The sequence below is a fragment of the Cetorhinus maximus genome, chromosome 13 (assembly GCF_964194155.1).
Source record: "Cetorhinus maximus chromosome 13, sCetMax3.hap1.1, whole genome shotgun sequence".
Taxonomy (NCBI): domain Eukaryota; kingdom Metazoa; phylum Chordata; class Chondrichthyes; order Lamniformes; family Cetorhinidae; genus Cetorhinus; species Cetorhinus maximus.
The window spans coordinates 119014347-119042327 of NC_135891.1; the positions used below are offsets into that span (position 1 = coordinate 119014347).

The 27981-nt window shown below is 46.5% G+C and overlaps 1 protein-coding gene across 5 annotated transcripts; it reads left to right on the forward strand.

Moving 5' to 3' along the window:
* The first annotated feature begins 18 nt into the window (after window positions 1-18).
* ccdc124 (coiled-coil domain containing 124) lies at window positions 19-27978 on the forward strand. 5 transcript variants are annotated; one of them, XM_078556220.1, is made up of 6 exons: window positions 252-296; window positions 11631-11761; window positions 14605-14777; window positions 19523-19712; window positions 20895-21006; window positions 26018-27978. In XM_078556220.1, the coding sequence occupies exons 2-6, from the start codon at window positions 11710-11712 to the stop codon at window positions 26217-26219; spliced, it is 729 nt and encodes a 242-aa protein (XP_078412346.1). In that variant the 5' UTR covers window positions 252-296; window positions 11631-11709; the 3' UTR covers window positions 26220-27978. The 5 variants fall into 5 exon arrangements, with proteins under 5 accessions (XP_078412350.1, XP_078412347.1, XP_078412346.1 ...); XM_078556224.1 differs by lacking the exons at window positions 252-296; window positions 11631-11761 and adding an exon at window positions 19-123; XM_078556221.1 differs by lacking the exon at window positions 11631-11761 and having other exon boundaries at window positions 75-296.
* Window positions 27979-27981: the final 3 nt, after the last annotated feature.

Consider the following 27981-nt stretch of genomic DNA (forward strand, 5'->3'; position numbering starts at 1 on the left):
CGCCCCTCACAAAGATGGCCACCGACGGCTTCCACCTACTAAGCGGCAGATTCCCTGAGGACCTAAATTTGTGACCACCGCGTTACCTTCATAACCATCCACAAATCTACAGCGAACGTACACGTATAAAACAAATAATTGCGTTTATTGCTCTTAAACACGTTTGAGAATAAAAGCCTTGTTTGATTGAGCTGTGGCTATTGGGCGCAGGCAGCAGAATAGACAGGCTCAATACAGCATCAGCAGGCGCCATTGACAGCGAGTCAGCTGTTGGATGCTGAGGTGCACTGAGTCAAGTGAGTAATGTAACCGTTTAATAACTTTAGATTTTAATCTTAAACGTCATTCTTTTGGGATCATTTGTTCTATCAGCAGGTTTGGCTCCTAAGTGCCCCTCTGTGGAGGGCAGGTTGTTGCCATGGCTACCAGGTGGGCTGAGCTCAGAACCCTCTCTTCTTCCTCACCAACCTGGCATGGCATGGGACCTTTCTGTCTGACCTCATCAATTTTTACAAGATGCCAAAGGTGGTCCAGCCAGGGAAGGGGGCAAGGAGCCTACCTGCCACTTCCCCTATATCTGACTGCCAATGAGTTCCCTATCTTGGCTGCAACTCAGACTCACCAGGCATTGTTCACTGGGTAGCTCTCTTGCCTCACAGTCAGACAGCTATGGGTTTGAGTACCACTGCGGAGACTTGAGCTCATAATCTAGGCCAACATTCCCAATGCAATACTGAGGGAGTGCTGCACTGCTGGAGGTGCCTTTTTCCAATAAGGCGTTAAACCACGGCCCTGTCTGCTGTCTCAGGTAAATTTAAAAGATCCAATGGTTGCTATTTCAAAGAAGAGCAGGGGATTTTTCCCCATTCTCCCTCAATTAATATCACTAAAACAAACTTCATTGCTGTTTGTGGGAGCTTGCTGTGTACAAATTGGCTGCAGTGTTTTCTGTGTTACAGTAGTGACTACACTAATATGACGGGCTGTAAAACCCTTTCAGATATCCTGAATTTGTGAAAGGCACTATAAAAATGAAAGTCTTTCTCCTTGCTCTTTTAAGGCTGCGCTTTAGACTTCAAGTAATTCTGGGATTCAACAGCACATTGCCTTTTAGGGAGCAGGTACTGCAGGAAATTTCTAAAACAACAGCTTGTCTTTAGTTAGTGCCTGTAAAATAGAAAATAGTTTCCAGGTATAAAAACAAAAAACTACTGCGGATGCTGGAAATCCAAAACAAAAACAAAAGTACCTGGAAAAACTCAGCAGGTCTGGCAGCATCGGTGGAGAAGAAAAGAGTTGACGTTTCGAGTCCTCACGACCCTTCAACAGAACTGAGTATAGTTAGGAGAGGGGTGAAATATAAGCTGGTTTAAGGTGCGGGGGGTGGGGGGGAGAGAAGTTGGGGGGTGGGTGGGGGAGGTGGTGGGGGGAGAAGTTGGTGGGGGGTGGGGGAGGTGGTGGGGGGAGAAGTTGGTGGGGGGTGGGGGAGGTGGTGGGGACAAGCAAGCAGTGATAGGAGCAGATAATCAAAAGATGTCACAGACAAAAGGATCAAAGAGGTGTTGAAGGTGGTGATATTATCTAAGAAAATGTGCTAATTAAGAATGGCTGGCAGGACACTCAAGGTACAGCTCTAGTGGGGGTGGGGTGGAAAAACTGACAAGGTATTAGTTGTAGATTTAAAAATAATGGAAATAGGTGGGAAAAGAAAAATCTATATACATTATTGAAAAAAACAAAAGGGAGGGGGAAGAAACGGGGTGGGGATGGGGGGAGGGAGTTTAAGATCTAAAGTTGTTGAATTCAATATTCAGCCCGGAAGGCTGTAAAATGCCTAGTCGGAAGATGAGGTGCTGTTCCTCCAGTTTGCGTTGGGCTTCACTGGAACAATGCAGCAAGCCAAGGACAGACATGTGGGCAAGAGAGCAGGGTGGAGTGTTAAAATGGCAAGCGACAGGGAGGTTTGGGTCTTTCTTGCGGACAGACCGCAGGTGTTCTGCAAAGCGGTCGCCCAGTTTGCGTTTGGTCTCTCCAATGTAGAGGAGACCGCATTGGGAGCAACGAATGCAGTAGGAAATGCAAGTGAAATGCTGCTTCACTTGAAAGGAGTGTTTGGGCCCTTGGACGGTCCTACTCCTCAACCCCCGCCTATGGCACCTCCCCATGCCCACGCAGAAGATGCAACACCTGCCCCTTCACTTCCTCTCTCCTCACCGACCAAGGGCCCAAACACTCCTTTCAAGTGAAGCAGCATTTCACTTGCATTTCCCCTAACTTAGTCTACTGCATTCGTTGCTCCCAATGCTGTCTCCTCTACATTGGAGAGACCAAACGCAAACTGGGCGACCGCTTTGCAGAACACCTGCGGTCTGTCCGCAAGAAAGACCCAAACCTCCCTGTCGCTTGCCATTTTAACACTCCACCCTGCTCTCTTGCCCACATGTCTGTCCTTGGCTTGTTGCATTGTTCCAGTGAAGCCCAACGCAAACTGGAGGAACAGCACCTCATCTTCTGACTAGGCACTTTACAGCCTTCCGGGCTGAATATTGAATTCAACAACTTTAGATCTTAAACTCCCTCCCCCCATCCCCACCCCGTTTCTTCCCCCTCCCTTTTGTTTTTTTCAATAATTTATATAGATTTTTCTTTTCCCACCTATTTCCATTATTTTTAAATCTACAACTAATACATTGTCAGTTTTTCCACCCCACCCCCACTAGAGCTGTACCTTGAGTGTCCTGCTAGCCATTCTTAATTAGCACATTTTCTTAGATAATATCACCACCTTCAACACCTCTGTGACATCTTTTGATTATCTGCTCCTATCACTGCTTGCTTGACCCTACAACCACACCCCCCAACTTCTTCACCCCCCCCCCCACCTTAAACCAGCTTATATTTCACCCCTCTCCTAACTATACTCAGTTCTGTCGAAGGGTCGTGAGGACTCGAAACGTCAACTCTTTTCTTCTCTCCCGATGCTGCCAGACCTGCTGAGTTTTTCCGGGTAATTTTGTTTTTGCAATAGTTTCCAGGTGTTTCACAAAGGCACAATCGGATGAAAATAGACAAAGATGGAGATAGTTGGAAGGTCAACCAAACCTTAGATCAGAATATGAATTATGAAGCAGGCAGTTTGCTTCAGTGAATGTTGGTGCTGGAAATAATAAGGCTCAGGAAGGATCTTATTGGGTATTTGTTATTTTAAAGTTATTGGTAAATAGAAGTCTAACAATGCTCAAAATTTTTCTGGAAGTGGTCAGTTCATGAGTTGGATTTTAATCATCACCCATCAGCTCCAACTCTGCAGCATAACTTGTTGGAGGTGTGATCATAAGGTATCTGGTGCTTGGTAAACAGCAAAACCAACAGTCTGTCTCCTAACCAATGAGATATAAGGATTGAGAAAGAAACAGAGGAATGATCGAGAAGGAAATCGGGCGATTTAGACTCAAATTAGATACAGAAAGGGAAATAAAGAAAGAAAGATTGAATTAAGCAAGATAAAGAATTAAAATATATATTTATATTTAAATCTTCCAGGAACAATTTCCTAACTGCAGGAGTGAGACTTTACAATTTCAATTGACCTCTTTCTGGGCCTCTGAGGATAAGTGGCGTGACTGACCTGATTAACTAGGTCCTTATACTGTGAAATACTAGCCTTAGGTTTCTGTTGCAGGTTTAAGAGTGCTAATTTACAATGCAATTCTGGCACTTTCATGAAACTCACATGGAGGTTGACAGCAAGATCCCGTTTTCTAACAGTGGACTGATGCAAATCATCCAGCATCTTGCAGCGATTCACTAATTCATTGATTTACAACAATTTGCATTTATATAGCACCTTTAACAATTCTACATCCCAAGGTGTTTCACAGAGGCATTAACAGACAAAATTTGATGCTGGACCACATAGGAAGGTATTTGGTGAGATGACCATGGTCAAAGAGGTAGGTTTTAAGGAGCGTCTTGAAGGAGGAGAGGTGGAGCAGTTTAGGGAGGGAATTCCAGAGTTTAGGGGCCAGGCAACTGAAGGCACAGCTACCGACAATGGAGCAATTAAAGTAGAGGCCAAAATAGGAGGAGCAGTGATATCTTGGGGGGGTGGTTGTGTGGTTGGAGGAGGTTACAGAGATGGGGAGGGATCGAGGCCATGGAGGGATTTGTAAGTAAGAATGTCAATTTTACAATCAAGATGTTGCTTAACCAGGAGTCAGTGTAGGCCAGCGAGCACAGAGATGATGGGTGAACAGGACTCAGTGTGGGTAAGGACATGGGCAACAATGTTTTGGATGAGCCCAAGTTTCTGGAAGGTGGGATGCTAATCAGGTGGGTATTGGAATTGTCAAGCCCTGAGGTAACAAAGGCCAGGTGAAGATTTCAGCAGGAAGATGACCTGAGGCAAGCACGGAGTCAGCCAGTGTTACAGAGGGTGGAAGGGGACGACCTTAGTGATGGTGCCGATATCTGGTAGGAAGCTCACCTTGGAAACAAACACAACACCCAGGTGTGTCTTGCGTGGAAGGTTTTAACAAAGCTATTGAATTTATTTAACAGAATGTTTGCGAGGCATATGGTGTTTAATATTTCACAAAGGAGATAAGTATTTGGCAGGGAAAGCAATTCAAATGAGAGAAAGTGATGCGTAATATATTCCAAACACTAGGACCAGCACCATGGCGTGGAATGGGCTCCTGTTTGATATTTTTTATGTTCAAACAAAAAACAAACTTGTATTTATACAGCACCCTTCACATCTTAGACATATTTCAAAGTACTTCAGGGTTATGTTACTGTATAACATGGGTACAGTACTGGTGGGGACAGGGCTGTCACTGTATAACATGGGTACAGTACTGGTGGGGACAGGTCTGTCACTGTATAACACTGGGGTACAGTACTGGTGGGGACAGGTCTGTCACTGTATAACACTGGGGTACAGTACTGGTGGGGCAGGTCTGGACATGGAACCAATTTGAGGTGATGTGTTAAGGTTTTGTGTGCCCTTGCGCTTTTGCCAGAATGCTAGATTATGTTTGTTCACAATGAAACTGCAGTTGCTGCTGCATGCGGCCTGAATCCAGGCTGGTTTGAGATGGCACGGACACAATGGGCCGAATGCCTACCTGTTGCACCCGACACCTCCCTGCTTCAGAGCCTTTCCTCACAGGAACCAGGGGCTAGTGTGTGACTGCTGGTGCGAAATGGAAGCCATTTCCACTAGTGTTAGTGGACATGTGTGGTAGCATAGTCTGTTCCCTCGCTCCAGTCTTGGGGAGTTTTGGCCCCAGTGCACCAATAGTGCCAAAGGCCACTGCAGACAGTACAAGGTCTTTGTGGACCGTTATTGTTGTGTTCTGTACACAACAGGTTGGATGGTAATGGACTGAATTTTGAATAGACATTACTTTAAAGAATTGAGCAACTTTCAAAAATTGGATAAGTACTTGAAAAGGAAAATACAGGGTGTTTTTTTTCATTCATTCACGGGATGTGCGCTTTGCTGGCTGGGCCAGCATTTATTGCCCATCCCTAGTTGCCCTCCAGAAGGTGGTGGTGAGATGCCTTCTTGAACCGCTACAGTCCATGTGGTGTAGGTACACCCACAGCGCTGTTAGGGAGGGAGTTCCAGGATTTTGACCCAGCATCAGTGAAGGAACAGTGATATGTTTCCAAGTCAGGATGGTGAGTGACTTGAATGGGAACTTCCAGGTGGTGGTGTTCCCATCTATCTGCTGCCCTTGTCCATCTCGATGGTAGTGGTCATGGGTTTGGAAGGTGCTGTCTAAGGAGCCTTGGTGAATTCCTACAGTGCATCTTGTAGATGGTACACACTGCTGCTACTGTGCGTCGGTGGTGGAGGAAATGAATGTTTGTGGATGGGGTGCCAGTTAAGTAGGCTGCTTTTCCCTGGACGATGTCCAGCTTCTTGAGGGTTGTTGGAGCTGCACTCATCCAGGCAAGTGGGGAGTATTCCATCACACTCCTGACTTGTGCCTTGTAGATGGTGGCCAGGCTTTGAGGAGTCAGGAGGTGAGCTACTCGTCGCAGGATTCCTAGCCTCTGACCTGCTCTTGTAGCCATAGTATTTATAAGGCTGGTCCAGTTCAGTTTCTGGTCAATGGTAACCCCCAGGATGTTGATAGTGAGGAATTCAGTGATGGTAGCACCATTGAATGTCAAGGGGCGATGGTTAGATTCTCTCTTTTTGGAGATGGTCATTGCCTGACACTTGAGTTGCATGAATGTTACTTGTCAGCCCAAGCCTGGATATTGTCCAGGTCTGGCAGCATTTGGACATGGACTGCTTCAGTATCTGAGGAGTCACGAATGGTGCTGAACATTGTGCAATCATCAGCGAACATCCCCACTTCTGACCTTATAATGGAAGGAAAGTCATTGATGAAGGAGCTGAAGATGGTTGGGCCAAGGACCTGCATTGATGGCCTGGAGCTGAGATGGCTGACCTCCAACAGCTACAACCTTCTTCCTTTGTGCTAGTTATGCTAGTTTTCCCCTGATTCCCATTGACTCCAGTTTTGCTAGGGCTTCTCGATGCCACTCTTAGTCACACTTAATGTCAAGGGCAGTCACTCTTGCCTCACCTCGGGAGTTCAGCTCTTCTGTCTATGTTTGAACCAAGGCTGTAATGAGGTCAGGAGCTGAGTGGCCCTGGCAGAGCCCAAACTGGGTGTCAGTGAACAGGTTATTGCTAAGCAAGCGCTGCTTGATAGCACTGTTGATGACTTCCTTCCATCACTTTACTGATGATCGAGAGTAGACTGATGGGGCGGTAATTGGCCAGGTTGGATTTGTCCTGCTTTTTGTGGACAGGACATACCTGGGCAATTTTCCACATAGTCAGATAGATGCCAGTGTTGTAGCTGTACTGGAACAGCTTGGCAAGGGGTGCAGGAAGTTCTGGAGCACAAGTCTTCAGGGCCCATAGCCTTTGCAGTATCCAGTGCCTTCAGCTGTTTCTGGATATCATGTGGAGTGAATTGAATTGGCTGAAGACTGGCATCTGTGATGCTGGGGACCTCCGGAGGAGGCCAAGATGGATCATTCGGCACTTCTGGCTGAAGATTGTAGCAAATGCTTCAGCCTTATCTTTTGCACTGATGTGCTGGGCTCCTCCATCATTGAGGATGGGGATATTTGTGGAGCCTCCTCCTCCAGTGAGTTGTTTCATTGTCCACCACCATTCACGACTGGATATGGCAGGACTTCAGAGCTTAGATCTGATCCGTTGGTTGTGGGATTGCTTAGCTGAGTCTATCACTTGCTGTTTGGCACACAAGTAGCCCTATGTTATAGTTTCACCAGGTTGACACCTCATTTTTAGGTATGCTGGTGCTGCTCCTGGCATGCCCTCCTGCACTCTTCATTGAGCCAGGGTTGATCCCCTGGCTTGATGGTAATGATAGAATGGGGGATATGCTGGGCCATGAGGTTACCGATTGTGTTTCGAGTACAATTCTGCTGCTTCTGATGGCCCACAGCAGCTCATGGATGCCCAGTCTTGAGTTGCTAGATCTGTTTGAAATCTATCCCATTTAGCATGGTCGTAGTGCCACACAACACGATGGAGGGTATCCTCAATGTGAAGCTGGGTTTGTCTCCACAACAACTGTGCGGTGGTCACTCCTACCAATGCTGTCATGGACAGATGCATCTGTGGGAGGCAGGTTGCTAAGGATGAGGTCAAGTACATTTTTCCATCTTGTTGGTTCCCTCACCACCTGCTGCAGACCCAGTCTAGCAACTGTGTTCTTTAGGACTCGGTCAGCTCAGTTAGTAGTGGTGCTTTGAGCCACTCTTGGTGATGGACATTGAACCCCCACTGAGAGTACATTCTACGCTCTTGCCACCCTCAGTGCTTCCTCCAAGTGGTGTTCAACATGGAGGAGAACTGATTCATCAGGTGAGGGAGGGCAGTAAATGGTAATCAGCAGGAGGTTTCCTTGCCCATCTTTGACCTGATGCCATGAAACTTCATGGGGTCCGGAGTTGATGTTGAGGACTTCCTGACTGTATACCACTGTACTGACACCGCTGCTGGTGGGACAGGACATAGGATAGTGATGGTGGAGTCTGGGACATGATCTATAAGTTATGATTCCATGAGGATGACTATGTCAGGCTGTTGTTTGACCAGTCTGTGGGACAGTTCTCCCAATTTTGGCACTAGCCCCCAGATGTTACTAAGTAGGACTTTGCAGGGTTGACGGGGCTGAGTTTGCCCTTGTCTTTTTGGATGCCTAGGTGAATGCCAAGTGGATGTCTGGTTTCATTCCTTTTTTGTGACTTTGTAGTGGTTTGTTACAACTGAGAGGCTTGCTCGGCCATTTCAGAGGGCATTTAAGAGTCAACCACGTTGCTGTGGGTCTGGAGTCACATGTAGGCCATACCAGGTAAGGGCGACCTTACTGGTCCTAAAGGACATTAGTGAACCAGATAGGTTTTTACAACAATCAGCAATGGTTTCATGGTACAAAAACAAAAATACCTGGAAAAACTCAGCAGGTCTGACAGCGTCTGCGGAGAGGGATACAGTTGACGTTTCGAGTCCGTATGACCCTTCATCAGAACTAAGACATATAGAAATGAGATGAAATATAAACTGGTAGAAGGGGGTGGGACAGGAGAGTTCGATAGGGGGCCAGTGATAGTCTTTTGGCAATCTCTTCTTGGCCTCCACCTATCACTGGCCCCCTATCGAGCTCTCCTGTCCCACCCCCTTCTACCAGCTTATATTTCATCTCATTTCTATATGTCTTAGTTCTGATGAAGGGTCATACGGACTCGAAACGTCAACTGTATCCCCCCCCCACCCCTGCCGCAGTTGCTGTCAGACCTGCTGAGTTTTTCCAGGTGTTTTTGTTCTAGATTACCAGCATCCGCAGTATTTTGCTTTTTATCTTAATGGTTTCATGGTCATCATTAGACTTTTAATTCCAGATTTTTATTGAATTCAAATTCCACCATCTGCTGTGGCGGGATTCGAACCCGGGTCCCCAGAAAATTACCCTGGGTCTCTGGATTATTAGTCCAGTGGCAACACCACTAGGCCATCCCCTCCCGAAAGAGTAGGAAATGGAACTAATCGGATAGCTCATTCAATGAGCCAGCACAGGCACAATGTACCGAATGTCCTCCTGTCCTGTAAAATTGTTTTATTCATCTGTTCCTATATTTTCCATTTCTTTCATGATGTTTGATGTATATGCTTTGCACACTAGATTAAAATTCTCTAAGGTTGGTGTTTTTGCCCTCTGGACCCACCCTGCCTTCTTTCAGTCTTGGATTTGTCAATAGTGCCAACTCATTCTGAGCTGCCTGGCTTCAGCCTGACTTTGCTCTGTTTGTTGAGTTTCCTCATTTATGTCTGTGTCTTGTACCACACTTTATAACCTTTCCAGTTTCCTGCTGTCTTCCCCCTCCAAATGGATCATGGTGAGTCCTGGAATCTGACTTGAGTTTATTCTGTCACATGTGTGTTTTGATAAGTTTAAAAGTTTGAGGGGCGATCTAATCGAGGCGTTTAAAATGATAAAAGAATTTGATAGGGTGGATAGAGTTAAACTACTTCCCCTGCTGGGGGAAATCCAGTATAAGAGGAAGAAACCTTAAAATGAAATTTAGGCCCTTCAGGAGAGAAATTAGGAAATATATTTTAATTTACAAAGAGCAGTGAAATTCTGCAGCTCTCATTCCACACAAGGCTGTGGATCAATTGAAATTTTCAAAACCATTGTCGTTAGTGTTCTATTGAGTAAGGCTTTAAAGGAATGTGGAGCAGGGAGTTGTAATGTAGATTAGCCATGATAGAGTGGTGGAACAGGCTCCTATCCCTGTGTTTCTATGTATCTTCTCTCAGGCAGCAGGAAGGCGAATGACTTGCATTTTTATAGTGTTTTTCTCAAATTTTCTTTTAATGAATCATCACTCTGCTGTTGATTGTTTAACTAACTTAAAGGTGCCCCTTAAATGCTGGTTATTCTGAGTAATCACTGCATTGACTATGATGTCGCCTTTCCTGACTTTGCATTCAGTTGATTTTTAAGACTCCTACTGGCGGACTGCCACTTAGAGAAGGACCTGAGGGTGGGCAGGGGGGCATGGAAGCTAAATGTGCAACTGCTGACCCCAGAGAACATTGAGGAGCTCAAGAGGGATTACAAAGGTCGGAGAACCGTGAAACCCCTCTTTGAGTCCCTGACACACTGGTGGGAAGCGATCAAGGGAAACATCAAGAGGTTTTTCATCCTCAAAGGCACCCAGAAAGCTAGAAAGGAACAGAGGGAAATGTCCCGACTCCAGAAAAACATACAGAATCTGCTGCGGCTGCAGTCGATGGGGGTCGATGTCAAGGAGGAACTCCAAGAGGTGAAGAGCCAGCAAGCCTCGCACTTTGCCTCGGTGTCCTCCAAGATCATCTTCCGTTCCAGAGTCCGCTCCGTGGAGCAGGATGAGACGTGCTCACGTTTCTTCTTCCAAAAGGTACACAGAGAGAGCTCTGTGATCAGCAGCCTGAAGGAAGAAGACGGCTCAGTAAAGTCATCGCAGTCCGACATTTTGAGGATCAGCAAATCCTTTTATGCCGGATTGTATGACGTGAAGCCCACGGACAGCACGGCCTCCCAGTCCTTCCTGTCCTCTATCACGGAGGTCTTAGACGACAGTACGCGGGAGAGCCTGGACAAACCGCTAACTCCTGATGAACTGACTAAGGCCCTTGAGTCCTTCGAGAAGAGTAAAACTCCCGGAAGCGACGGCTTGCCGGCGGAGTTGTATTCGGCTCTGTGGGACTGGATCGGCCCAGAACTGCTAGAAGTGTACGAGAGTATGCTCCTGGCCGGCAGTATGTCAGAATCCATGAGGAAAGGCATCATCACCCTCATCTACAAGCACAAGGGGGGAAGGGAGGAAATTAGAAATTGGCGACCCATTTCACTGTTGAATGTGGACTATAAGATTCTGTCCAAGGTCATCGCCAATCGGGTCAAATCCGCTCTGGAATTGGTGATTCACCCTGACCAGACCTGCACTGTGCCAGGCAGGAAGATCTCTGACAGCTTCGTGCTGCTCAGGGATGCGATTGCCTATGTACAGGACAGGGGTGTGGATACCTGCCTCATCAGCTTGGATCAGGAGAAGGCCTTTGACAGAATATCGCACACCTACATGGTGGATGTGCTCTCCAAAATGGGGTTTGGGGAGGGAATTCGAAATTGGATCCAACTGCTCTACACTAACATCAGTAGCGCAGTCTCAATCAATGGGTGGGAAACAGATAGCTTTCCGATTAAATCTGGAGTCAGGCAGGGCTGCCCTCTCTCGCCTGTTCTTTTCGTGTGTTGCATAGAACCCTTTGCTGAGTCCATCAGGAAGGATCCGGGCATAAGAGGAGTGACGAACCCAGGCAGTGGAGGCACTCAGGTCAAAGCCTCCCTGTACATGGACGATGTCGCCGTCTTCTGCTCGGATCCGCTGTCGGTGCGCAGACTGATCCACATCTGCGACCAGTTCGAACTGGCCTCGGGAGCCAAGGTAAATCGTGGGAAGAGCGAGGCCATGTTCTTTGGGAACTGGGCTGACCGATCCTTTGTCCCCTTCACTGTCAGGGTTGACGGCCTGAAGGTGCTGGGGATATGGTTCGGAGGGACTAGGGCATGCGTTAGAAACTGGAAGGAGCGAGTGTCTATGGTGAAAAGGAAACTGGGCATGTGGGAGCGACGCTGCCTCTCCATTGCGGGTAAGAACCTGGTCATCAGGTGTGAGGCACTCTCGCTGTTGCTGTACGTGGCGCAGGTCTGGCCCATTCCACACACCTGCGCGATGGCGATCACTCGAGCCATCTTCCGCTTTATCTGGAGGTCAAAAATGGATCGTGTCCGCAGGGACGCGATGTACAAGCCTCTAGATAAAGGGGGAAAAAACGTGCCCAACATCACCCTCATACTGATGGCCACCTTTGTGTGTGGCTGCATCAAGCGGTGCGTAGACCCTCAGTACGCAAACACCAAGTGTCACTATGTGCTGAGGTTCTACCTGTCCGCGGAACGCTCCAAGTAGTTGGACCGTGCCGTACCACCTATCCCTCGTGGAAAAATTTATGCAGAAAAACACCTTTGACCACAAGTCCATCAGGCAGTGGTCGGCACGTAACATCTTAGAGGCCCTGCGGGAAAAGGAGAGGGTGGATCCTGTGGGATGGTTCCCCGAGCAGACTGTCAAAGTCATTTGGCAGAATGCCTCATCGCCAGAACTTTCCAACAAGCACCAAGACGTGGCTTGGCTGGTGGTGAGAAAGGCCCTCCCCGTCAGATCCTTCCTACACGCCAGGAGTCTCACCCCCTCGGCACGTTACCCTCGAGGTTGCTGTGGTGGAGAAGAGACCGTTGTTCACCTCCTTGTGGATTGTGCCTTTGCAAAGAAGGTCTGGAGAGAGATGCAGTGGTTTCTGTCGAGGTTCATCCCGAGCAGTTCTGTGACACAGGACTCTGTGCTCTACGGGCTGTTCCCAGGGACACACACCGAGACAAACATCAACTGCAGCTGGAGGATCATCAACTCGGTGAAAGACGCGCTTTGGTCTGCCCGAAACTTGTTGGTCTTCCAGCGCAAAGAGTTGTCCCCGACCGAGTGTTGCGGACTGGCACAATCCAAAGTCCAGGACTACGTGCTGAGGGACGCACTAAAGCTTGGGGCAGCTGCCGCAAAGGCGCAATGGGGAAGGGTCGCTGTCTAAGACCTTTCTGCCACAGTGCACCGAGAGACTGGGAACTGTTTAGAGCCCCTCGGGCTGTACAGCTCAAAATGAAAGGCTGTAAATGATTGTAATATTGTTTGTACTGATGCACCTGGTGATACATTTTGCAAAAGTTGAACCGGATTGTACCCTTGTAATGGTGTTTTTGAAATGGTTTGGAATGTGGTTGAAGATATTTTATGAATAAAGTATATTTTTGCAAAAAAAAAAATTAAGACTCCCACTAATATTCGAAGAGCAGCAGGGAGTGTTCTTGGTGCCCTGGCCAACATTTCTCCCTCAAACAAAGACACCACAAGTGGTCATTCCTCTTACTGATTGTACCCAGCATCAACGCAAGATGGCTGCCTTGTTACCTACGTAACAGCAGTGACTGCACTCAAGGTAATCAGTTGTGTACAAATCATTTTCAGAAGTTTTGAGAAGCTTTGTGTGAGTGAAGGTTTTCCCATCACCGACCCTGTGAATTTTAGGGGGTTAAAGGTAGAATCCGAGAATATTGCAGCACAGAAGGAGGCCATTCAGCCCATTGTGTCTGTGTCAGCACTTTGAAGGAGCTATCCAATTTAGTCCCTCACTCGAGCGTTTCCCCATAATCCTGCAAATTAATCCTCTTCACATTCCTATTGATCCACCTTTTCATAGCTCCAGTGGAATCTGATTTCACCAAAGTTTCAGGTATTGCTTTCCAGATTTTAAGTACCCTCTGGGTGAAAAAAAATCTTTCCTCATCTCTCTTCTGGTTACCAATCCACATTCCAGAACAGTTTCTCTCCACTTGACCTATCAAAACCTCTCATAGTTTTGAAGGTCTATATTAAATCTCCCCTTAACCTTCTCTGCTCTAAGGAGAACAATTCCAGCTTCTCCAGTCTCTCTACATAACTGAAGTCCTCATCCCTAGTACCGTTTTAGTAAATCTCCACTGCACCATCTCCCAGTCCTAAAGCCTAGAATTGGACACATTAATCCAGTGGGGATCTAACCTAGATGATTTTTAAAAAGTTTGCTATAACTTCCTTGTTAATTTTTTAATTAAATACAGGATCTGGCGTTTCCTGACCCTTGTGAGCTGTGTGAATCTGGGGTTACCCCAGTGATTGCACGTTCTGAATGTCACTGCATCCTCTTGGATCTCCCCAACTGTGCGGTTGCTTTAACTTTTGCTATTTTGTGTTAGCTGTGACTCGGTGGGTACCACTCTCGCCTCTGAGTCATGAGGTTCTAGGTTCAAGTCCCACACCAAGACGTGAGCACAAAATTCAAGGCTGACGTTCCAGTGCTGGACTGAGGGAGTGTAAGCCTTAAATTTTGTGCTCAATTCCTGGGGTGGGACTTGGACCTGTGAGTTGGGGGTGGCGTTTCACATGAGACCTTAGAACCGAGACCCCGTCTGCTGTCTCAGGTGGAAGTAAAGAGCCTCGAGGTTGAAGAAGAGCAGGGGTGTTCTGCCCCATGTTGTGGCCAATATTTACCCCTCAATCAACATCACACAATCAGATTATCTGATCATTAACACATTGCTGTTTATGGGAGCTTACTGTGCGCAAATTGGCTGCTATGATTCCTACAATGCAACAGTGACTACACTTTAAAAGCATTTAGTTGGCTGTAAAGTGCTTTGAGACATCCGGTGGTTGAGGAAAAATGCTATAAAAATACATGTCTTTTTTTCCCAGTGGTTACTGATTCAATCAGACAGCATTTGTCATCTGTTGTGTGAGCCATGACCCTGACCTTGTGCCCTACACAAGAAAAGAGCATTCCCCATTATCTCCCCAGCCCCAGTGTTTCTGGTCTGAATCTTGTGCCCTTCCTTCTAACAGGTGGCAGCGGAGGGATGCCCAAGAAGTTTCAGGGAGAAAACAGTAAATCAGCAGCTGCCAGGGCTCGGAAAGCAGAGCAGAAGGCAGCAGCGGACGCAAAGCGGCAGCAGGAGCTTGAAGACGCCTACTGGAAAGATGATGACAAGCATGTTGCGAGGAAAGAGCAGCGAAAGGTGCATCACCTGATCACAAAACTCCACCGACCTCACACATTGTGCCCTTTCTTCCAGGCTGAGCCTCACAGCGACGTGTGAGAGCCCAGCTTCCAGTCTGTGCTGGGTTAACTGATCTCACCCAGTGTGGTACTGTCCACATCAAACACTCCCAGTACAGGTACAGCACGGGGTTAGATACAGAGTAAAGCTCCCTCTACACTGTCCCATCAAACACTCCCAGGACAGGTACAGCACGGGGTTAGATACAGAGTAAAACTCCCTCTACACTGTCCCCATCAAACACTCCCAGGACAGGTGGAGTTACAGAGAGATTGCTGCACTGCCAGAGGCACCATCTTTTGGATGAGACATTAAACTGAAGCCCCATCTGCGCACTCGGGTGGAGGTAAAAGACCTCATGACACTATTTCAAAGAAGAGCAGGGAAAATCCCCCTTAATCCTGAAGTCAATATTATTTCTCAACCAGCAGTACTGAAACATTCATTCATTTTCTGCCTGTGACACAGTTGACCGCACCACCCTCTTCCAAAACCTCCATCATCATTCAGCTGCTCTTGCTGTGGCCCATTTGGCTGCCATGATTGCATTGCATAACAGCTACTGGACTTTAAAAAACTTGTTGGCCCTGAACCGCTTTGGATCATCCTGAGGCTGTGAAAGGTGCTACTGTATATAAATGTAAGTCATTTCATGCCAGCTGCAGTATTTTTAGCACAGTCTCTCTGTGGCACACAAACGCCAGGAGGCAGCACATCTGATCACCGGTAGTCAGAGGCAGTTAAGGAAACCCACTGCTGCAACTATCGACTTTGCAGTACCACTAACTGCAAGTCAGATTTGTGCATGTTTGCAGCTACAGACAATTGCCACCGGGTGGCAGAGCTGCTTCAACTGTTGAAGACATTGGCAGGGTCTGCTATTCGTGGTCAGTGCAGTAACAAGGATATCGAAGTCATGAATGACAAATTTTTCAGCAGCTGCAGAGTTGAGACGGGGCATGGCTGGGTGATATTACAGCGGGGGAGTAGGCGGCCTTAGAGATAGCATGAATATGAGGTCAAAGCTCATCTTGGGATCAAATGTAACACTGAAGTTGTGAACAGACTGGCTTAACCTCAGACTGTTGTCAAGGAGAGGGGTAAAGTTTGTAGCAAGGGAAAAGAGTTTGGAGCGGGCACTGAAAACAATGGCTTCAACCTTCCCAATATTTGATTGAAGGAAATTTCTGCTCATCCAGTACTGGATGTCAGATTAGCAGTCTGACAATTTAGTAACAGTGACGGAATCGAGAGAGGTGGTGGTGAGGTGGAGCTGGGTGGCATCAGCATATATATGAAAACTAACACTGTGCTTTTGGATGGTGCCGCTGAGGAGGGGCCAAGGATAAGTCCAGGGGACACCAGAGGTAACGGTGCAGGAACAGGAAGAGAAGCTATTGCAAGTGACTCTCTGGCTACGATTAGATAGATAAGAATGGAACCAGGTGAGAGTAGTCCCACCCAGTTGGACGACAGTGGAGAGAGGTTGAAGGAGGATAGTGTGGTCAAACTGTGTCAAAGGCTGAGGACAGGTTGTTAAATTCCCCTCCCACTCGAACCCAGGATCACTGGACAGTGACCAGGAGCAGGGACCCTGGCTTATTTTCCCTTCTCACCTGGACAACTGCATTCAGCTGGTCAGATAGATCGGCTCAGAGTGGGTGCAGCTCAGATCCACCAAACAGATCCACTCACTGGAATGGAGTAGGGAATGCACTTGTTCTGCCTGCTCTCAGACTGGAAACTAGAGCAGAGGAGAGTGGCTATCCAATCAAGCCCAGATAGAGCGGGGAAGCTGGCTCCATGTTACAATAAGCAGCTAATGACAATCCTCTAACCATGTCACTCTTGAATTTTTCAGGAAGCTGCCCCTTCTGCTCCTTGTTATGCTAATGAGCTTTGACCAATGCTTTTCCTTAATCACTCCATAGTCTTGGGTTTAAGAAGCAGTGAATCCAAGAGAGGAGTCTCGTGTTACGTCCAATCTTTTGTGCAACTGATCCTTCCCTTCATGAATATACAATGCAGATTCCAACAAACCCGCTCCACATTTCCTCTTCACCAAATTAAAAAGGTGCAATCTAACCCAGACTGGGCACTCTGCCCTTCTAGAGTCGCTAACCCATCCTCAGGCACTACTTCCCTGCTTGTTGCTTTCATCACCCACCAAGTTCAAATTCACTCTGGAAATATCCAGCCCCAGTTTTTTTTTATATAAAAAGAAAGACTTGAATTTCTACAGCACCTTTCAGAACCTCAGGATGCCCAGAAGTGCTTTACAGCCAATGAAGTACTTTTTTGAAGTGTAGTCACTGTTGTAATGTAGAAAGCACAGCAGTCAATTTGCACACAGCAAGCTCCCACACAAAGCAAAGCAATAATGACCTGACAATTTGTTTTAGCAGCATTGTTTAAGGGATAAATATTGGCCCCAGGACACCAGGGAGAACTCTTCGCTCTCGCTCTCTCTCCCCACCTCCCCACCCCCAGTGCTGCTGTTTGAATGGTGACTATAGGATCTTTTACATCCCTCTGAGAGGGCAGGAGGGCAGACATGGCTTCAGCTTAACATCCCTCCTTAAAGACAACACTCTGACAGTGCAGCACTCCCTCAGTACTGCACTGGGTGTATCAGCTTGGAGCATTGGTTCCTGTCCCAGAATCCACCGCTGCCATCTGACTCGGAGACGAGCACTACTCAAGGAGACGAGCTGAATTTGGAGTAGCAAGATAGGGGGCGTCTTGAAGGGGTAGAGCAAGAATTCTCGAGAACGTATTGGAAGGGCTGAATGCACAGTGAGCTGGACACTGACCTTTCATATCCTGAGTTCCAAACCTGCCACAATGCCGTTAGGAAATGCTGTTCACCACCTATAAGAGCCCGATGTGAAATGCGTTTGAAAAGTTTCAATGAATGAGAATAATTAATTTAGCACCAAATTGTCAATCTAATTGGAGAGACTGAGGTAGTGTTGCTGAGAATATCCCCCAAGGTCAAATAGGAATAGCTCCTTGCAGAAAGGCACTAGGGCACATTGAGATTAATTAGGGGGGCATTACTCTGTATCTAACCCTGTATAGTACCTGCCCTGGGAGCGTTTGATGGGGACAGTGTAGAGGGAACTTTAATCTGTATCTAACCCTGTACTGTACCTGCCCTGGGAGTGTTTGATGGGGACAGTGTAGAGGGAGCTTTACTCTGTATCTAACCCCGTGCTGTACCTGTCCTGGGAATGTTTGATGGGGACGGTGTAGGGGAAGCTTTACTCTGTATCTAACCTCGAGCTGTACCTGTCCTGGGAATGTTTGATGGGGACAGTGTAGAGGGAGCTTTACTCTGTATCTAACCTCGAGCTGTACCTGTCCTGGGAATGTTTGATGGGGACAGTGTAGAGGGAGCTTTACTCTGTATCTAACCCCATGCTGTACCTGCCCTGGGAGTGTTTGATGGTGACGGTGTAGAGGGAGCTTTACTCTGTATCTAACCCCGTGCTGTACCTGTCCTGGGAATGTTTGATGGGGACAGTGTAGAGGGAGCTTTACTCTGTATCTAACCCCGTGCTGTACCTGTCCTGGGAATGTTTGATGGGGACGGTGTAGGGGAAGCTTTACTCTGTATCTAACCTCGAGCTGTACCTGTCCTGGGAATGTTTGATGGGGACAGTGTAGAGGGAGCTTTACTCTGTATCTAACCTCGAGCTGTACCTGTCCTGGGAATGTTTGATGGGGACAATGTAGAGGGAGCTTTACTCTGTATCTAACCCCATGCTGTACCTGCCCTGGGAGTGTTTGATGGTGACGGTGTAGAGGGAGCTTTACTCTGTATCTAACCCCGTGCTGTACCTGTCCTGGGAATGTTTGATGTGGACAGTGTAGAGGGAGCTTTACTCTGTATCTAACCCCGTGCTGTACCTGTCCTGGGAGTGTTTGATGGGGACAGCGTAGAGGGAGCTTTACACTGTATCTAACCCTGTGCTCTACCTGTCCTGGGAATGTTTGATGGGACATTGAGTGCCTGAGATGGAAAATCTTCCATTCTAAGCATTGCTTATACTCATCATGGTGACGATGCCAGGGGTCCGGGGAGACCAGAGGTGCTTTGTGTGGGAGAAGCCCTTAGGTACTCTGTTTTTAACTGAAAATATTACAATTGAATTTACAGTACAGAAAGAGACCATTGAGCCCAACTGGTCTGTGCTGGTGTCTATCCTCCACATGAGCCTCCCACCCCTTGATATCTCACCCTTTCAGCATATGCTTTCTCTCTCATATTTATCCAGTTTTTCCTTAAATGTATCTATACTATTCACCTCAACCGCTCCCTGTGATAGCAAGTCTCACATTCTCACCACTCTCTGGATAATGAAGTTTCTCCTGAATTCCAAAATGGATTTATTGGTGACTTTTTTAATATTCTGGTCACCCTCAAAAGTGGAAGCACCTTCTACATCGATCTTAAATAAGACAAAAATTCTGATCATTTTGCTTCTTTATTTCTGCTTGTATGTTCATATGTTTATCACTTGGCACTGTTTGAAATTTAAGGCCACCTTATTCCTCCTTCGAGGCCCCAAGTCAAGTGAGGCATGTGTCCAATGACCCTTGCCACGAGTGGTGACCTCTAGACCTCTGTTGCCGCATTGTCCTTTGAGTTGTTGGCTGATTGGCATTTTGACCTTTCCCCTTTTGGCCTCTGGCCATAGATCGAAAAGGAGAAGAAGCGAGTGGAACAGCTGGAGCGCAAGAAAGAGACTCAACGGCTCCTGGAAGAGGAGGGAAGCAGAGTAAAACCAAAAGTCTCCAAACCAATAACACCAGTCAAGATAACACGGGCCCAGATCGAGGAGACAATTAAAAAGGAAAATGTAGAGCAAAGCACAGAGGAAGGAAAAGGTATTGTAGCTCTGGAGGGGCTCTGAAGAAGTCATATGGACTCGAAATTTAACTCTGTTTCTCTCTCCACTGATGCTGCCAGACCTGCTGAGTTTTTTCAGCATGTTCTGTTTTTATTTCAGGTATTATGATAGCGTCTGGGATAGATCTCGTGCTGCACGCTCAGCAATGGGCCTGGCAGTCCCTGTCTGGGACAGGTGTGACTCCCCCTGAGCCTATATTGGCCTCTGGCCCACAAACGCCTCTACTATTTGTTCAAATTCCCTCTATGGTTTTGTCCCCTCCCAATCTCTGCAGCCTTCTCCACCCCTACGTCTCACCACATCCCCTAAACCTCTGTGCTGCTCCAATTCTGGCCTCTTGTGTAAGACAGATTTCCATCGCTGGAGTTGTGCCTTCAGCTGCCTGGGCCTAAACTCTGGAATTTCCTCCCTTTAAAAAAAAATCTCACTGCCTTTCTACCTCTCCCTTCTTCTTTAAGATGCTCTTGAACACTCCACTTTTTTGAGCGAAGCTTTTGGTCATCTCTCATAATGTCTCCTTCAGCTTGCTGTCAAACAGACTACCTACCTCTGAAACTCCTTTGGAGACTTTAGTACAATAATGGTGTCATGTAAATATAAGTTGTTTAGCCGCAAGGTTCAGCGCTGTCTTCTCGAGGCTGGACCCAGTCTGAGTGGATTTGAGTTCAGGTGCCAGAGGTGAAGGATCAGTGTGCACCGAGTAACACCATCTGATCAGTCATCAGAGGATGCTTCATCTCCTCTGTCTGGCCTGATGTATCTCAGTACAGGGCTTATTTCTCCCTTCATATTGAATAATTCATCGAGCTTTCTCCACTTTCTGATGATGGAATGCATTTATTCCTATGTCTGCAGAACCACTACAGGAACGTAGTTCCAGGGATTCCTCGGCTGATTGACCTCAGCATTTTTATGAAAACGCCAGACAAAATTGGATAGATGAACCAGTCTGAGGAGAATAGAGTGAGCTTTATTCTGTCTGTAAATTGTGCAGTACATGCCTTGGGAGGATTTTTCCAATTCAGCACCCCTCGCTGTGGTCAACACAATATTAATTTGTACAATGAAGGGAGTATGGGAATTTTATGTCTTTTTTTTTTAAAGTAACCTGTTCAGCACAGGGTCTGATTGTTGGTACTTATTGATTTGTGAATTACAGTCAAACCAGTCAGCCACCTAGAGATGCCATTGGAAGAGAATATTAACCGTATTGCACCCAACGAGGTTGATGTAGATGCCAGGACCATTGAGGATGCCATTGCTGCATTGAGGTTAGTGGAGTGACGTTGTTCTGTTTTGTCGGCTGGATTAGATCAGGATCTACAGTATCCTTCCTGGCTTTAAACTTCATATGTGAGGTAAGTGAGGGAAGCAGCGGAGATCAGAAGCAATCTCGAGCTGTTTGGCTGTCAGACAAAGCTCAGGGGTTTCACAGAATCACAGAATTGTTACGGTGCAGAAGGAGACCTTTCAGCCCATCATGCCTGCACCAGCTCTCCGAATGAGCATTAATGCTCAATGCCATTCTGCTGTCTTTTTCCTGTAACCCTGCACATTGTTTCTATTTAAATAATAATCCAATGACCTCTTGAATGCCCCAATTGAAGCTGCCTCCACCACACTTCCAGGCAGTGCATTCCAGACTTAAACCAGTCGTTGTGTGAAAAGTTGTTTCTCATTTCGCCTTTGCTTCTTTTGCAAACCACTTTAAACCTGTGCCCTCTCGTTCTCGATCCTTTTATGAGGGGGAACAGTTTCTCCCTTTCAACCCTGTCCAGCCCCCTCATGATTTTGAACACCTCTTATCAAATCTCCTCTTAGCCTTCCCCTCTCCGAAAAGAACAGTCCAATTTCTCCAATCTTTCCTCATAACTGGAACCATTTTTGCAAATCTCTTCTGCACTCTCTCCAATGCGTTCACACCCTTCCTATTGCGTGGCGCCCAGAACTATATACAATACTCCAGCTGAGGTCTAACTAGTGTCCTATACAAGTTCAGCACAATCTCCTTGCTCTTGTTCTCACTGCTCCTATTAATAAAGTCCAGGATACTGTATGCTTTATTAATCGCTCTCTCCACCTGTCCTGCCATCTTAAATGACTTATACATATATACACCCAGGTCCCTCTGCTCCTGCACACCCTTTAGAGTTGTACCCTTTATATTGTCTCTCCATGTTCTTCCTATCAAAATGGATCAACTCTCACTTCTCTGCATTGAACTCCATCTATCTGCCCACTCCACCAACTTGGCTATGTCCTTTTGAAGTTCTACACTGTCTTCCTCACAGTTTACAATGTTTCCAAGTTTTGTATCATCCGCAAACTGTCCCCTGCACACCAAGATCTAGATCATTAATATATATCAGGAAAAGTAAGGGTCCCAATACCAACCCCAGGGGAACTCCAGCCTCCAGCCCCAAAAATGTCCATTAATCATTACTCGCTGTTTCTTATTACTCAGCCAATTTTGTATCCACATTGCTACTGTCCTTTTATTCCATGAGCTATAACTTTTCTCACAAGTTGTGCGGCACTGAATCGAATGCCTTTTGGAAGTCCATGTACACCACATCAACAGCATTATGATTATCAACTCCCTCTGTTATCTCTTCAAAAAACTTCAAGTTAGCTAAATGCGATTTTCCCTTAAGAAATCCAAACTGGCTCTTCCTAATCAACCCACATTTTTCCATATGATTATGAATTCTATCCTGAATAATTGTTTCTAGAAGCTTCCCCACCACCAAAGCTAAACTGATTGGTCTGTAATTGCTGGGCTTATCCTTACAACCTTTTTTGAACAAGGGTATAATATTTGCAATTCTCCAGTCCTCTGACACCTCCCCTGAGTCTCGGAAGCTCAGCCACTGGGATAGTGACGCAGTTTCTTTTATTTTATGCTGTGGGTTATTAAAAACAGAAATCTTGCACTCTCTCTCACATTGACATACACGTGACATTCACTTGACACACAGTCTCAAATTCACGCAGTTGCACCCTTGCGTGTGTGCATGCACACACTCTCATGTGTACCAGCACATGCACACATTCACACTCATGATCACACCCTCACACACACATTCACTCACACACACATTGTGTGCCCTCCCCCCCCGCACCCCCCCATAGAAAAGTTATGGTGCAGAAAGAGGCCATTCAGCCCATCGTGCCTGCACCGGCCAAAAGAGAAAAAAGAAACTAGCCGTTCATTTTAATCCCACTTTCCAGCACCCGATCCATAGCCTTGCAGGTTACAGCACTTCAGATGCAGATCCAGGTACCTTATAAATGAGTTGAGCGTTTCAGCCTCAACCACCAACTTAGGCAGTGAATTCCAGATGCCCACCACCCTCTGGGTGGAAAAGTTTTTCCTCGTTGACCCCTCAGCTAGGGAGACAAGTCATTCCTGTCTACCCTATCTAGTCATCTCATAATTTTGTGCACCTTAATTAGGTCACCCGTCAGGCTCCCTTGTTCCAAGGAAAACAACCCCAGCCTATCCAATCTTTCCTCATAGCCGCAATTTTCAAGCCCTGGCAACATTCTTGTATATCTCTTTTGCGCACTCTCCAGACCAATTATGTCCTTCCTGTAATATGGTGACCAGAACTGCACACACAATTCCAGCTGTGGCCTAACCAGCGTTTTATACAGTTCCATCATTATATCCCTGCTTTTGTATTCAGTACCTCGCCCAATAAAGGGAAGCATTCCATATGCTTTCTTTACCACCTTATCCACCTGTCCTGCCACCTTCTGGGACCTGCAGACATGCACTCCAAGGTCTCTCACTTCCTCAACCCCTCCCAATTACTTCCTGTTTATTGAGTATTCTCTTGCTTTGTTTGCCCTCCCCAAAGGCATTACCTCACGCTTTTCTGAATTGAATTCCCTTTGCCACTTCTCCGCCCACTCAACCAAACCATTGATATCATCCTGGAGATGACCGCTATCCACATCACTATCAACTACACAACCAATTTTTGTGTCATCTACAAATTTCCCAATCATGCCTCCCACATTTAAGTCTAAATCATTAATATATACAACAAACAGCAAGGGCCCCAACACTGAGCCCTGTGGAACACCACTGGAAACCGTTTTCCATTCGCTAAAACACCTAATGACCATTACCCTTTGTTTCCTGTCACTGAGCCAATTTTGGATCCAACCTGCCACTTTCCCCTATATTTCATAAGATCTCATTTTCCTGACTAGCCTACCACGTGGGACTTGTCAAATGCCTTACTGAAATCCATGTAGACAACATCCACTGCACTACCCTCATAATCCTCCTTGTTATTTCCTCAAAAAATTCTATTAAGTTAGTAAGACATGATCTTCTCCTAACAAAACCACGCCAACTATCCCTGATCAATCTGTGCCTTTCTAAGTTTATCCTGTCTCTCACAATTGTTTCCAACATCGAAGTCAGGTTGACCGGCCTATAATTTTCTGGCCTGTCCCTCGCGCCCTTTTTAAATAATGGTACAACACTCACAGATTTCCAATCCTCTGGGACCTCGCCTGTATCTCGTGAGGATTGGAAAATTATCCTCAGAGCATCCACTATTTCCTCCCTGGCTTCCTTCAATAGCCTGGGATACAATCCATCTGGCCTTGGTGATTTATCTACCTTCAAGGATGCCAGTCCCTCCAGTACTTCCTCTCTCACTATGCTTATTGTTAATTTTTCACACTTCTCCTCTTTAACTAGAATGTCTGCATCATCCCTCTCCTTAGTGAAGACAGAGACAAAGTAATCATTGAGAATCTTGCCCAATGTTCTACATCAACCCACAAGTTACTATGTACACCTCTGATAGGCCCTACCTTTTCCTTAGTTATTCTCTTGCTCTTAATGTATTGGTAAAACATCTTAGGATTTTCTTTGATTTTATCTGCCAATATTTTTTCGTATCCTCTCTTTGCCTTCCTAATTTCCATTTTTACTTCACCCCTCCGCGCTGTGGTGTAAATGGATTTTTAAAAGGCATTTGATACAGTGCCACACAACAGACTTGTGAGCAAAATTCTAGGTCATGGAATCAAAGGGAAAGTAGGCACTTGGATAAGAAATTGGCTGAGTGACAAATGTCGTGATAAATTGTTGTTTTTCAGATTGGAGGAAGGTTTGTAGTAGAGTCCTTTGGGGTCAGCGTTGGGGCCCTTGGTCCTCCTGATATATATTAATGACCTAGACTGTGTGCAGGGTATGATTTCAAAATTTGCAGATGATATGAAGATTGGAAATGTTGTCAACTGTGATGGGGATAGTCTTGAACTTCAAAAGGACATAGACATGTTGGTGGATTGAACAGGTAAGTGGCAGATGAAGTTCATTGCTAAGAAGTGTGAGGTGATTTGTATTAGCAGGAGAGATATGGAGAGAGTATAAAATAAACGGAGAGCCTCTAAAGGAGGTTCAGGAACAGAGGGATCTTGGTGTATGCGTACATAGGTCATTGAAGATGACAGCATGTTGAGAGAACAGTTAATAAAGCATATAGTACCTTAGACTTTATTAATAGGGCCATTGAGTACAAGAGTAAGGAGGTCATGTTGAACTTGTATAAGACTATTGTTAAACCTCATTTGGAGTACTGCATCCAGTTCTCGGTGCCATACTTGAGAAAGGATATGAAGGCATTGGAGAGAGTACAGAGGAGATTCACAAGAATGACTCATGGGATGAAGAACTGTAGCTATGAGGATAGATTGAAGAGGTTGGGACTGTTTTTCTTGGAGAAAAGAAGGCTGAGAGGAGACTTGATGGAGGTATTTAAGATCCTGAGGGGTATGGACAGGGTAAATAGTGAGAAACTGTTCCCACTCAAGGGGACATCAAGAACTAGAGGGCACAGATTCAAAATAATTGGTAAAAGGAGTAAATGTGATGTGAGGAAAATTTTTTTCACCCAGAGGGTGGTTGGAGTCTGGAACAAACTTCCTGAAAGGGTGGTGGAGGCAGGTTCGATCAAGGTATTCAAAAGGGAATTGGATTGCTACCTGAAAAAGAGAGAATGTGCAAGGTTACGGGGATAAGGCAGGGGAGTGGGACTAGGTGGAATGCTCTTTCAGAGAGCCAGTGCAGACTTGATGGGCCGAATGGCCTCCTCCTGCACTCTAAAGATACTGTGATACATACCCTTGTGCAAATACACTCGCATACACACCTGTGCACTTACAAATGCTTGTTAGTAATCTCACACACACATTCTCACTCACCTGTACTCTGTGCAAAATGTACGCTATTAATTGTTACTACTGTGGTTTCAGCACGGAGCAGAGTGTGGATCATCATCCTGAGCGACGATTACGAGCTGCCTTCGCTGCCTTCGAAGAGGCAAACTTGCCGCGATTGAAAATGGAGAATCCCAACATGCGCTTGTCTCAGCTCAAGCAGATGCTGAAGAAGGAGTGGATGAAATCGCCCGAGAACCCTATGAACCAGCTCCATGGAGCCTACAACACCAAGTAGCAAGCCCAAGAGGAAATGTCTCTTGTGAACTTTAACCCAAGTATGAACTTTGAGTCAGTAGTGTGAATGTGATATCAATTGGGCATCATCATTTAAAAAAATTCAGCATAAAATAAAAGAAACTGTGTCACTATCCCAGTGGCTGAGCTTCCCTTACAACCATCGGTTTACAGCCCAGACGTCCTCTGCTGCCAAGCTTCCACCAGTGTATTTGTAGCTGCCAAACATCCCTCCCCATTTAAAACACTCTCCACCCTCCCTCACCCTCAATATACCATAAACACCAGCACTGGTTTCAGGATCAGTACCATTTCCCTGGTCAAAGCATGTCGCTCCGCCCCGGCAGGAATGGGTGAGTTTGGGGTTGGGGGGAGGGAAATGGGATTGAAGGCTGGTTCGGAGGGAAGGAGGAGTGGGGAGGGGTGAAAGAGGGAGGCTTGACCCTGATACACAACTGAGGCGTAAGGGGCAAAGTTAAAGGAGCTGACCTGCATCAGAATGTGCTGCTAACCCAAACTCCCATTTTATTTACCAATTTAAAGATAAACTTGGGCAGATCTTGAAAGGTTCCAGGGTCAGCTGGTGGCTGGTTTGGGGGCAGTTTAGGGGTTGGGGGAGTTCAGATGTCAGTGGGTGGCTGGTTTGGGAGGATTTCAGGGGTCAGGGAGTTCATGGGCCAGGAGGTGGTTGGGTGGAATCGGGATGGTCAATGTTTCGGAGTTAAGGGGTCAGCGGGTGGTTAGTTTACAGAGAATTCAGGGGTCAGTGGGTGGTCAGTGTTGGGGCAGTTCAGAGGTAATTGGAAGAGTTCAGACGTCAGCAGTTGGCTGGTGTGGAGGTTGCAGGGGCTGCAGTTGCTCAAGTTTGGTTTAATTTGAAGTGTTTGGAGGGGATGCACCATTGGCTTTCCCTACCTTGGGTTGCAGTGTGAAGGACTTCCCTCTAAAGCTTCCACAAAGTTGATTAATGAGCTACTTTGCAATTCCTTCCCAGATATTGAGGCTGAAAGCGATTTCCCTGGGACTCTGCAAGGGAATGCACAGGAGGATTGTAGATTCTGACTCTGGAGGTGAAGAGAGGGCTGTATTTTTGAGATCTGCTACCATTGGCTGTGTCAGAGAGGGGGCGAAGCCCGAGGGTGAAAGTTTTTGAGTTCTAATTGGTGCTTTGCCGATGCTGAGAATTTATTGGCTCCCTAAATCACTTGACCACCAGGGGACATGTGAGATAGTGGGGAGCTGACCTTTCACTCTACTTTCAGATTCTAGGTGAGGCCAGTCTGAGGTAAAACCTGTGTTTGAAAGTTTGAGTGACCAGATCCCTTTGGACTGTTACCCACCACCCCAATTTCCCCAGCCCCCTATCAGCCTTTACTATTGTCCTGATCTGCTCCTTGCCCTGCACCCCCCCTCCCCCCAAAACCAAGGCAATTGTGTGGTGACTGAATCTAAATTGCCCCTGTTGGGTGTTTTTTTATTTGCTGTGTTAGTCCCTAAGAGTGCTGGATCTTTTTTGACACTTGATTTAAATCTGTATAAGAACGTGGTTGAGGAGCAGGGAATAGCAAACTACTGATACACTGGGCGGGCTTTGGTGAGTAAGAAATTCATCAATGTTGTCAAAATCCAGAATGCAACGGGTTTGCAAAGAATGAGGTGATTGTGGAACATCTCACTGAATCTTACTGGGGAATGGGGAGATTGGAGAATGTCTGGTGTGTGTCAATTCCTAAATGAAATTAAATACTAAAGTGAACAAATTG